Below are 12,172 nucleotides of genomic sequence, written 5' to 3' on the forward strand. Positions count from 1 at the left end.
AGAGAGAGAGAGAGAGCGAGAGAGAGAGAGCATGCATTTTAGAAGCGAAATAGCATACAAGGCTGCTATTTTCTTTGTGGGTATAGTTAGTTACTACTGTTTTATGTCTGCTACCTGCTGTGTGTGTGTGTGTTTTCTCTCTTTACCCACAGACCATGCCCCCCCAGAGAGTATGTCCCAAGGGTCCTCCAACCCCCACTCTCCCCCCGGGCCGTCTGTCACAGTGCCTGATCAACTTCTGCACACCTGCAGACTCCAGCCCGTCATCTTCAGAGGTCAGAAGTGTGTGTGTGTGTGTGTGTGTGTGTGTGTGTGTGTGTGTGTGTGTGTGTGTGTGTGTGTGTGTGTGTGTGTGTGTGTGTGTGTGTGTGTGTGTGTGTGTGTGTGTGTGTGTGTGTGTGTGTGTATTTGTGTGTGCTTCTGTGTGTGAGTGCGGTGATCCTATTCCTCAGTGGCATTAAACGCAAGAGTGCCACAAACCTCAGCAGACACTGAGGCTTGGAGTCTGAGCCCAGTGTCCATTGCTTAGCTGCGCTTCTTAGCTAAGCAATGGAAAGGTCATAATGTCCTCTGCTCTCTCTCACTTCTCCACCTCTCAACATGCCACCCCTCCCCCTCGTCCCTCCATCCCCTGGGAGTATCCATTAGCTCACTGTCCATTTTCCCACAACCTGATCCTGTGCAGTAGCATCTGGTGTGTGTGTGTATGTCTCTGGTCCCCAGGTCACGGCAGCCTACCCCAGCTGAGTGGTAAGGTGTGTGATGTGCAGGTCAGCTCCCTGCTCCAGAGCTGCTATCAGAACAGCCAGGCCCTGCCCAGGGTCTACCAACACTACGGACCCTCTCCCATACAGCCCCTGTCTGTAGAGATGCAGATACTACTCACTGTGTACTACCTGGTGCAACTAGGTGAGAGCGAGATGGTTGATTTCATTTTTTACATTTCAGTCATGCTCACAGTTACATTTGACATTGTAGTCGTTTAGCAGACGCTCTTATCGAGAGTGATTTACAGGAGCAATACGCATTGAGTGCCTTGCTCGAGGGCACATTGGCAGATATTTCCCTTGACTCTGGGATTCGAACCAGCAACCAGAATGTACACATTGAGGCAATCGTTAAAAAACTAGTTGGTAATAACTGGTTATTGACGTTTCCCTCCAGGCCCAGACCAGGTCCCACTGATCCAGGACCTGGAGCAGATCTTCATGCGCTCCTGGAGAGAGTCCCACCTCCGTGAGATTCGACAGCACCAGCAGCCCCAGCCTGGCCTCTCCCTTACCCAAGCGCCCTCTACTCTGCCTGGGCTGCCACAGGCCCAGGTCCTCACCCCCTCCCAGCTGCCCTGGCTGGCCCAGCTGGCAGCCTCCTCATGTGGGGAGGGTGTGGTGGTGCAGGAGGAGAAGGTCTCGATGGCTCTGGGGCTGGCTGGCACCTTCACTAGGCTGATGGAGGGACGGCTGGCTCATACCAACTATGTGGTGATCATCTGTACAGCCAAGGGACAGGAGACTGAGTCCTGTGTGGTGGTGACAGGTGTGTGTGTGTGTGTGTGTGTGTGTGTGTGTGTGTGTAGAGGGGTGGGGTGGGGGTGTGATCTTATTGTGTGTGGGTGCCTACCTGTCTCTTAAATTTGCTGTGTGTGTGTTTATACATCGACTTAAGTGGGGTTGCAGGCTTTTTGGTGCATGCATGCGTGCATGTAATAACTGGTGTATACTATGTGTGTGTGTGTGTGTGTGTGTTGTAGGTAAACACCAGTGTCGTATCCTGGTTGAGGGGATGTTCAGTCCCAGTGATAGTCTGAGAGAGATCAGTCAACAGCTGTCCTCTGGCATGACCCAGGAACTCACTGCCTTCTGCAACTCTCTGGGACCTGGTAAGATGACTACAGATCTTCATTTGAGACAGTTTACTACAGCAGGGAAAGAGCCCTGCAGCAACAGGACATTTGAATTATTATGTGGATTAGAATGAATGGATATTTTTTGTAGGGGTTGATACATTGTCCATAAGGGAAGATCAAGTCTGAAATGTGCATTTCCTGCTTCTCATCAACAAAACTGTGATCAAATGACATCTGTGCACAACCCACCTGGATGCTGAGAAAGTGTGTGTGTGTGTGTGTGTGTGGGTTTACCCATCTTAAATTTAATGGATTGGTTTCATATACATATTTTCTAAGTGCTCTGAGGGATTTACACTGTACACTGTTTACTGTATGTACAGTTGAAGTCGGAAGTTTACATACACTTGGAGTCATTAAAACTTGTTTTTCAACCACTCCACAAATTTCATGTTAACAAACTATAGTTTTGGCAAGTTGGTGAGGACATCTACTTTGTGCATGACACAAGTCATTTTTACAACAATTGTTTACAGACAAATGATTCCAATTCCAGTGGGTCAGATGTTTACATACACTAAGTCGACTGTGCCTTTAAACAGCTTGGAAAATTCCATACAATGGTGTCATGGCTTTAGAAGCTTCTGAAAGGCTAATTGACATAATTTGAGTCAATTGGAGGTGTACCTGTGGATGTATTTCAAGGCCTACCTTCAAACTCAGTGCCTCTTTGCTTAACATCATGGGAAAATCAAAAGAAATCAGCCAAGACCTCAGAAAATTAATTGTAGACCTCCACAAGTCTGGTTCATCCTTGGGAGCAATTTCCAAACGCCTGAAAGTTAATCTGTACAAACAATAGTACACAAGTATAAACACCATGGGACCACACAGCCATCATACCGCTCAGGGAGGAGACGCATTTTGTCTCCTAGAGATGAACGTACTTTGGTGCGAAAAGTGCAAATCAGTCCTAGAACAACAGCAAAGGACCTTGTGAAGATGCTGGAGGAAACAGGTACAAAAGTAACCTGAAAGGCTGCTCAGCAAGGAAGAAACCACTGCTCCAAAACCGCCATAAAAAAGCCAGACTACGGTTCCCAGAACAACAGCAAAGGACCTTGTGAAGATGCTGGAGGAAACAGGTACAAAAGTAACCTGAAAGGCTGCTCAGCAAGGAAGAAACCACTGCTCCAAAACCGCCATAAAAAAAGCCAGACTACGGTTTGCAACTGCACATGGGGTCAAAGATTATACTTTTTGGAGAAATGTCCTCTGGTCTGATGAAACAAAAATAGAACTGTTTGGCCATAATGACCATCGTTATGTTTGGAGGGAAAAGGGGGAGGCTTGCAAGCCGAAGAACACCATCCCAACTGTGAAGCACGGGGGTGGCAGCATCATGTTGTGGGGGTGCTTTGCTGCAGGAGGGAATGGTGCACTTCATAGATAGATGGCATCATGAGGAGGAAAATTGTGGATATATTGAAGCAACATCTCAAGACGTCAGTCAGGAAGCTAAAGCTTGGTCCCAAATGGGTCTTCCAAATGGACAATGACCCCAAGCATACTTCCAAAGTTGTGGCAAAATGGCTTAAGGACAACAAAGTCGAGGTATTGGAGTGGCCATCACAAAGCCCTGACCTCAATCCTATCAAAATATGTGGTTAGAACTGAAAAAGTGTGTGCGAGCAAGGAGGCCTACAAACCTGACTCAGTTACACCAGCTCTGTCAGGAGGAATGGGCCAAAATTCACTGAACTTATTGTGGGAAGCTTGTGGAAGGCTACCCAAAATGTTTGACCCAAGTTAAACAATTTAAAGGCAATGCTACCAAATACTAATTGAGTGTATGTAAACTTCTGACCCACTGGGAATGTGATAAACCCACTGACCCACTGGAATGAAATAAAAACTGAAATAAATAATTCTCTCTATGATTATTCATATTATTATTTCATATTCTTAAAATAAAGTGGTGATCCTAACTGACCTAAGTCAGGGACTTTTTACTAGGATTAAATGTCAGGAATTGTGAAACTGAGTTTAAATGTATTTGGCTAAGGTATATGTAAACTTCCCACTTCAACTGTATTTATCTCACCATATTGTATGTGTGTGTCAGATGGTGATGTAGATGTGTTGCTGGGAGGTTCTGCTAGGGAGAGCAGGAGCCATCCGCCCCCCCTGTCCAGCAGTCAGGAGTCCACAGGAGACAGCAGCCCTAGAGACAGACAGACGGACAGAGCTACATGCAGCCCCAAAGAGCCAGCCACAGACAGACACACAGACAGCCCCAAAGACAGAGCTGAGAGCCACAAGGACACCTGCTCAGGTGAGATATGCAATCGGTGTGGAGAGAACATCATGAAATGTGTGTAGTTTGACAAGCTACATGCTGTAGAATTTCATGTGAAGTGGCAAGATGTGTTTGTAATACGTTTTGTGCGTACGTGTGTTGAGTTTATGACTTTGTACATATGTGTAGTCTGTCCAAAATCTGTGTGTGTGTGTGTGTGTGTGTGTGTGTGCATTGTGTTTATACATTTGTGTGGTGTCTAAAATGTGTGTGTATGTACAGCACACACACCTGATTTATCTTGGCCAGGTCGCAGTTGTAAATGAGAACTTGTTCTCAACTAGCCTACCTGGTGAAATAAATTTACAAAAAATTGCGTCTCACGTGTATGTGTTTCCGTGTGAGTGTGTGTAGAGTACCGTGTGGAGTGGCGGGAGGTGCGGCCCATCCAGTTGGCGGTAGCCAGGAAGCTGCTGTCCCATGTGTGTGTGTATACATTGTGTCTAATAAGTGTGTTTCCGTGTGTGTGTGTGTAGAGTACCGTGTGGAGTGGCGGGAGGTGCGGCCCATCCAGTTGGCGGTAGCCAGGAAGCTGCTGTCCCACGTGTGTGCCATCGCCGACTCCAGCACTCAGAACCTGGACCTGGGCTCCTTCGACAGGGTCCACTTCCTCATCTGTGTCCCTCCATCTGAGGTCACCTTCCAACAGACCGTACTGCATCTCTGGAACTCGGGTAAGATCCCTCCTCTCTTCCTCCTATTCTTCCTTCTCTTTTCTTTCACTTCTGTTCCAGATATCAACACATTCCTCTTCTCCCTGTCTTCCTCGTTCTCCTCCACTTTCATCTCACAGTTCAACAGACTCTCCTCGTTCTCCTCCACTTTCATCTCACAGTTCAACAGACTCTCCTCGTTCTCCTCCACTTTCATCTCACAGTTCAACAGACTCTCCTCTTCCTCCTCTGCCCCTCCCCTTTCTCCTCCTTCCCTCCTTCGCCTCAATCCCTCTGAGGTGTCTTCCAGGAAGTTGTCTTCAGGTCTCGTCCTCTTCCTAGCCGATGTCGATGTTGTATAGAGCCCCTTTCTGGTGTATCGTAGAATCGTTGAGAAATGTGTTCACTCGCGTTACTCAAACCTTCAACTGGAACAAATTGGTGTCGTGTGTGTGTATGTGCACGTGTGCGTCCGAGCTTTTGTGTGTGCTTAATCCCTGTCTGTGCGTGTAGGTGTCCTCCAGCAGCTGGGGTTGGAGCAGGAGTGTCTGTCTCAGAGAGAAGCTGAGCACTACGTGGTCAAGATGGACCAGGAGGCGAGGGCGCGCATTGATGACCTCATACAGGAAGCACACAGGAACTCTAACACACTCTACATCGTGGTCCACGACCACGCACACTGGGACATCAGCAGGTGTGTGTGTGCTTTGTGTGCTTTTTTTTTGCTCACGTGTGTCTGCGTGAGTGTGTCTGCGTGTTTGTAACGTGACCATAACGTACAGTATAAATACTCCCTGTCTCCCAGTGGGCCGTATGGTGCCAGCGTTGGTGACTCCGGCGGTGGGTTGGTGGACAGCCTGCTCAACTCCCTTCAGATCAGAGATGCCACCAACATCCTGACTCTCCACGTCACCTCGTTCCCCTTTGCCCTGCAGACACAACACACACGTATCAGCCCTTACAACGAGATACACTGGCCCTCTGCTTTCAATAACGTAAGATATTCACACACACACACAGACCCACACTGACACAAACACACACATAGTCACAAACAGACACACACTGTTGTCTCAAGCTGTGTGTGTGTGTGTATGTGTCAGGACATGGATCTGTACCATGAGAAGACGCGGTACTTTGGTGTGTCGGAGCTGCTGGACTCGACTCGTTCAGGCAGCGGTCTGCCTCTCCTCCGCTACGACAGCTCCTTCGAAAGCATGGCCTCTGTCCTGGAGGAGAGGTAACACACACACTCATCATGCATACTGTACACACACACTCATCATGCATACTGTACACACACACACACACTCATCATGCATACTGTACACACACACACACACTCATCATACATACTGTACACACAAACACATCATACATGCTGTACATACACACACTCATCATACATACACAATCACACAGGTACAGAAAATTAACACAATTAACTGTATGTGCAAATATACATTAAATGGAGACGCCAGTGTTGTAGTACTCGAGTCCAGGACTCAGACTTGAGTCTGACTCGAGTCTCAATTTCCTGATTTGTGACTCAGACGTGGCCTCGCCTTCTCGTGACTTGTATTTGCACTTGGACTGGATAGGCTATGATAAGCAGAAGATTAGCAGCACTAGATGCGCAGCGTAGCGAGGGTCTTGTTTTGTTCCGCAGTGGGAGGGACAAGCCACATCCGGCCGGCACACAGCCTACATCAGCTGGTGAGCTGCGGGGGAGCAAGACAGGCAGGCTCCGCTCCGACACCGCCTCCGACCATCACGCGACTCTCTTGCTTCCCTGTAGCTAACCAGTCACCAGCCTTCTAGTTAGCTACCCTGCAGCCAATGACCAAAACGTCCTCTTTGGCCTCATGGGTGGAATGTTATTCATATTACATTTTTTGGGGGGCGAAAATTTTGTGTTTCTATGTCAAACAGTTGTGTTATATTTCAGTCTTTTGTGATGTATATAAAGTGTAGTATTGGGATGCAAATTCAAAATTGTATACATTAAGTCTATATCTGACATGCTGTCTTCTTTTTCTAAGGCCATAACCGTGTGTGTGAGGTCTATACTTTTGCTTCAACGTAGATTTGTGTAAGACTACCGAGAAACACTATGTGACCCTGATTTAGCCCACTGCGGTAAAAAGGTTAAGAAACACAAGAAACGATAGCATTGAGTTGAATAGTAAAACAACGGTCTCGCTTTTTTTGTTGTTCCGTCTCCCCCTTGAGTATAGACAGTAGGCTGTATTTGAATGTGTCTTCTCGCTCCCTTCCACTTTCCCCACTGCGTCCCATAGCCAGGTTCTGACAAGTCTCCCTCTATTCTACACACCGTACAGCTTGTTTCTCACCATTCAAAAAGTTAGGACCCATGTGACCGATGCTACATTATTTGCCTTTCTAGCGTACATTGGCGGGCCACATTTTACATGCATAAACGATATCGCAGGCCGTTCTAAAAGTAGGCCACTTGCGGACTGTACCGCTAACCATTTGTTCAGCCAATTTACCTAGCTAGCTAACACCCTGGTAACTTTACCAGTAGTGGCCTATACCCGAATGCAAACATTTGTTCAGCCATTTTACCTAGCTAGCTAACACCCTGGTAACTTTACCAGTAGTGGCCTATACCCGAATGCAAACATTTGTTCAGCCATTTTACCTAGCTAGCTAACACCCTGGTAACTTTACCAGTAGTGGCCTATACCCGAATGCAAACATTTGTTCAGCCATTTTACCTAGCTAGCTAACACCCTGATAACTTTACCAGTAGTGGCCTATACCCGAATGCAAACATTTGGTGGCACAGAAAAAAAGGAAAAGGGATAGCAAACAATTTATTGACTAAATAAATCCTCTTGCCACTTACTACACTATATCTAACTGGGTAAATTACTTTATTTTGATGTGGATCCTGTGAATCCAACTTCAACAGGACCAGGAATCAAGCACTGGGACTCAGACTTCAGCCCTAGGGACTTGACCATTTATTTAACTAGTCAGTTAAGAACAAATTTGTATTTACAATGACAGCCTACTGGGGAACAGTGGGTTAACTGCCTTGTTCAGGAGCAGAACAACAGATTTTTACCTTGTCAGCTCGGGATTCGATCCAGCAACCTTTTGGTTACTGGCCCAATGCGCTAACCACTAGGCTACTTGCCGCCCCATTGGTGACTCAGACTTGGTCTCGAGCACAGGGTACTTGGGACTCAACTCGGACTCAAGGTTTAGTGACTCGACTACATCACTGAGAGAATCACAATTGATTTATCGAAATGACACAAGAATGTAGCAAATAACAAAATGTATCAATCCCCTGTCCCAGGTTCCCCAAGCTACACAGTGCAGTGATCCGGACCCAGGTTCTGGTCCAGCACTACTGTGTGGCTCTGATGGCCGTGTCAGGTCGGCCTGGCTCAGGGGGGCGGAGCATACATAAACACACCTCCGTCGAGACGCTGGAGATAGTCCAGAGTCTGCTCAGCTCCGCCCAGCGATGCCCCACCCACCACGGTCACATGGTGCTGCTACGGATCCCCTCATTGGCTCTGGCAGGGTGGGCTCACCAGCGGCTGGCGTGGGTCAGACAGAGACTGGGGCTGGGGGAGCGCTTTGAGATCATCCTGGGAAACCCCAGCCAAGCCCTCAGCGTAGGACAGAGCTTCACTGAGCGCATCAAGGTAGGGGATAAACAGTTGAACAACTGGATGAAGAGTTCTGATTTAAGATCAGTTTTGCCGTTGGCTTTTAGATCACAATGAATAAGATTACATGGACAGGGACCTGATCCCAGATCAGGTCTCTAATCTGAGACACTTGATACATACAGATCCTGGTTAGCAAGATGACAGTTACTTGACAGGATTGTAAAACAATCTCAATATGGGGAAGGTTACAAATATTATAACATTATTTGTAAAAACTGTTAGTATGAAAATGATGTTGGATTGCTGGTGTTGGTATGGGTTACCATGATGGTGTGCTGTTAAGAACACAGGGGGAGGAGTACAGATTAAAAGGGCTAACCCTGTCAAATGGTCAAGGGAATATACAGTACCAGTCCAAAGTTTGGACACACCTACTCATTCCAGGGTTGTTCTTTATTTCTGGTTGAGAGAATGCCAAGAGTGTGCAAAGCTGTCATCAAGGCAAAGGGTGGCTACTTTGAAGAATCTCAAATATAACATATATTTTGATTTGTTTAACACTTTATTTTGTTGGTTACTACATGATTCCACATGTGTTATTTCATAGATTTGATATCTTCACTATTATTCTACAAAGTCGAAAAATGTCAAAAATAAAGAAAAACCCTTGAATGAACATTTGACTGGTAGGTGGGATGGTAAGATGTTTTTTCTGTTCAGTAAAACATCTAGGTAAACACCAAGGTAGAAGAGCTATACATTACATATCAAACATTCTAACACTACACATTTCCCTAGTTATGCTTCCAGTCCATTAGGTAGCCACTGATTGCCTTCAGGTGAGTCCATTTAAAGAGTGAGTGGGTGTGACAGAAGTCCTGCCTCTGCAACAGGAAGCGGATGGGACTGGTTGGTGGGAATGTCAGTCAATGTGAATGGGCAGAATTTCCTATATTATTAGATCTGTATTGTTCTAGCACTTGGTTAAATTGTGTGTGTGTGTGTGTGTGTCCAGGCATGGCTGAAGATCCAGGAGACAGACTGGGTTCCCCGTACCTACCTGGAGCTAGAGGCCCTCCCCTGTATCCTCATCCTCTCTGGGGCAGACCCCCTGGGAGAATCACTACCCAGGTACACACACATAGTACCTGTATATTTATCCTGATTGGTTGGTTGATTGGTTGATTGATGTATTTTCTCTCTCCTCCAACCAGATCACTGAAGTACTGTGACCTGCGTGTGATAAGCTCCTCCTACCTGCAGCGCACGTCATTGGAGGAGGAGCTGGGATTGGCTGCCTACCTGATGAGGGTGGAGTCCCAGGGGTCACAACCCCTCAGCCACGTCCCCGGCAGCGACCTATCAGAGAGCGACCGGGACAAACTCCGAAGTACCGACAACGAGGAGGAGGAGCGAGAGAACGGTGAGCGATGGAGCGCCATCCACTGGCCAAATTCAATGAAATACAACACAATTCTAGCTATTCAATAAGACACTATACTTTCAATATGGGTGTTTATAACCTTAAACAACACATTTGACAGTTTATAACAGTAAACTCATCTCTGCATACATCCCTTACTCACTTCTTCCTCTCCTGTCTTGCCTCTAGCTCTGAAGTCGGAGCTCCCTGGTTTGGGTCATTTCCCTCCCCCCCACCCTCACTCAGCCCCCCAGCCCCTCCGACCCTTCCCCGACAGCAGTGCTGCGGCCACTCTCCATCTCTACACCACCCCCCCTGACCCCCATCACTCCTCCACCTGTCCAAACCCGAACCCACCTAACCCCTCCGACACCCAGCGCTGGCCCTCCAAGTCAACCTCCTCTGACTCCTCCTCCCCCCTTCCCCCCTCCCCCCTTCAGAGCTGCTCCTGGGCGCAGGGGGTGAGTCGCCCCCCCTCCGTGCTGCTGCCCCGGGCGCTCTATGACATCATCACGGCGTGCGACGAGGGCGGACTGCCTCGCTGCACCTCCTTCCTGCCGCACCTGTCTGTAGACTGGGCCAGCTCCTTCAGGTAGAGACAAACACACACACACCTGACCTGTCTGTAGTCTGGGCCAGCTGCTTCAGGTAGGGACAAACACACACACATCTCATCTGTCTGTAGACTGGGCCAGCTCCTTCAGGTAGGGACAAACACACACACATCTCACCTGTCTGTAGTCTGGGCCAGCTCCTTCAGGTAGGGACAAACACACACAACTCACCTGTCTGTAGTCTGGGCCAGCTCCTTCAGTTAGGGACAAACACACACACACATCTCACCTGTCTGTAGTCTGGGCCAGCTCCTTCAGGTAGGGACAAACACACACACACACACACATCTCACCTGTCTGTAGTCTGGGCCAGCTCCTTCAGGTAGGAACAAACACACACACATCTCACCTGTCTGTAGACTGGGCCAGCTGCTTCAGGTAGGGACAAACACACACACATCTCACCTGTCTGTAGACTGGGCCAGCTCCTTCAGGTAGGGACAAACACACACACACATCTCACCTGTCTGTAGTCTGGGCCAGCTCCTTCAGGTAGGGACAAACACACACACATCTCACCTGTCTGTAGACTGGGCCAGCTCCTTCAGGTAGGAACAAACACACACACATCTCACCTGTCTGTAGTCTGGGCCAGCTGCTTCAGGTAGGGACAAACACACACACATCTCACCTGTCTGTAGACTGGGCCAGCTCCTTCAGGTAGGGACAAACACACACACATCTGACCTGTCTGTAGACTGGGCCAGCTCCTTCAGGTAGGGACAAACACACACACACCTCACCTGTCTGTAGACTGGGCCAGCTCCTTCAGCTAGGGACAAACACACACACACCTCACCTGTCCGTAGTCTGGGCCAGCTCCTTCAGGTAGGGACAAACACACACACACACCTCACCTGTCCGTAGTCTCCACACACACTGGTGAGTAAGATGATGCTGTATTTGAATGTTTCCTTTGCGTTCCTCTGTGTCAGACCTCTTCTGAGTAAGATGATGACGTGTACAGAACAGTCTCTGTATTACCGCCAGTGGACCATCCCAAGGCCTTGCCACATGGACAGCAGCAACCGCCCCGCAGAGGGACGCACGGACAACTTCCATCCCCGCAGACTGCTGCTCAGCGGGCCCCCACAGGTACACACACACACACACACACACACATTCACACACACACTGGTGACAGACTCACACACACACAAACACACTATTCTGACTACTGGAACTTGTTCAGGTGGGGAAGACAGGGGCGTACCTCCAGTTTCTGGGCATCCTGTCTCGTATGCTGATCAGACTGATGGAGGTGGACATCTATGACGAGGAAGAGATCAACACCAGTGAGTTACCTAGACAACACTCCCTGGCCTCAGCTCCATAACTACCACGGCCCTCCACTCTGCACCAGTCTTAATAATATGCATCACGTGTGTGTAGAACACTTTGAATGAATTACAGGACAGTACATAGCTTCCACGAAGAGGTTATTTTAAGTAGATATTTGCTGGTATAGACGTCTGTGTGTTGTATACACAACATGTGTAATGCATTATGAATTAATCCTATAGGTTTCCGTGCATTTAGGGATGTTTATTAAGGACCCATGAGCTGTTGTGACTGTATTATGAATATAAACACGTGTGTGTGTGTGTGTGTGTGTGTGTGTGTG

At 48.1% G+C, this 12,172-nt stretch overlaps 1 protein-coding gene across 1 annotated transcript in view; it reads left to right on the plus strand.

The window, feature by feature from the left end:
• The window catches only part of greb1 (growth regulating estrogen receptor binding 1), a 47,879-nt gene that overhangs the window by 27,544 nt on the left and 8,163 nt on the right, over positions 1-12,172 (plus strand). The window contains exons 9-24 of the mRNA XM_031789207.1: positions 153-275; positions 724-909; positions 1,165-1,536; positions 1,751-1,879; positions 3,972-4,181; positions 4,560-4,627; positions 4,684-4,879; positions 5,372-5,552; positions 5,664-5,853; positions 5,962-6,098; positions 8,190-8,544; positions 9,527-9,642; positions 9,726-9,934; positions 10,124-10,526; positions 11,484-11,643; positions 11,741-11,843. Coding sequence (XP_031645067.1) covers positions 153-275; positions 724-909; positions 1,165-1,536; positions 1,751-1,879; positions 3,972-4,181; positions 4,560-4,627; positions 4,684-4,879; positions 5,372-5,552; positions 5,664-5,853; positions 5,962-6,098; positions 8,190-8,544; positions 9,527-9,642; positions 9,726-9,934; positions 10,124-10,526; positions 11,484-11,643; positions 11,741-11,843 — 3,138 coding nt within the window. The remainder of the gene's footprint in view (positions 1-152; positions 276-723; positions 910-1,164; positions 1,537-1,750; positions 1,880-3,971; positions 4,182-4,559; positions 4,628-4,683; positions 4,880-5,371; positions 5,553-5,663; positions 5,854-5,961; positions 6,099-8,189; positions 8,545-9,526; positions 9,643-9,725; positions 9,935-10,123; positions 10,527-11,483; positions 11,644-11,740; positions 11,844-12,172) is intronic.

The sequence above is a fragment of the Oncorhynchus kisutch genome, linkage group LG14 (genome assembly GCF_002021735.2).
Source record: "Oncorhynchus kisutch isolate 150728-3 linkage group LG14, Okis_V2, whole genome shotgun sequence".
Taxonomy (NCBI): domain Eukaryota; kingdom Metazoa; phylum Chordata; class Actinopteri; order Salmoniformes; family Salmonidae; genus Oncorhynchus; species Oncorhynchus kisutch.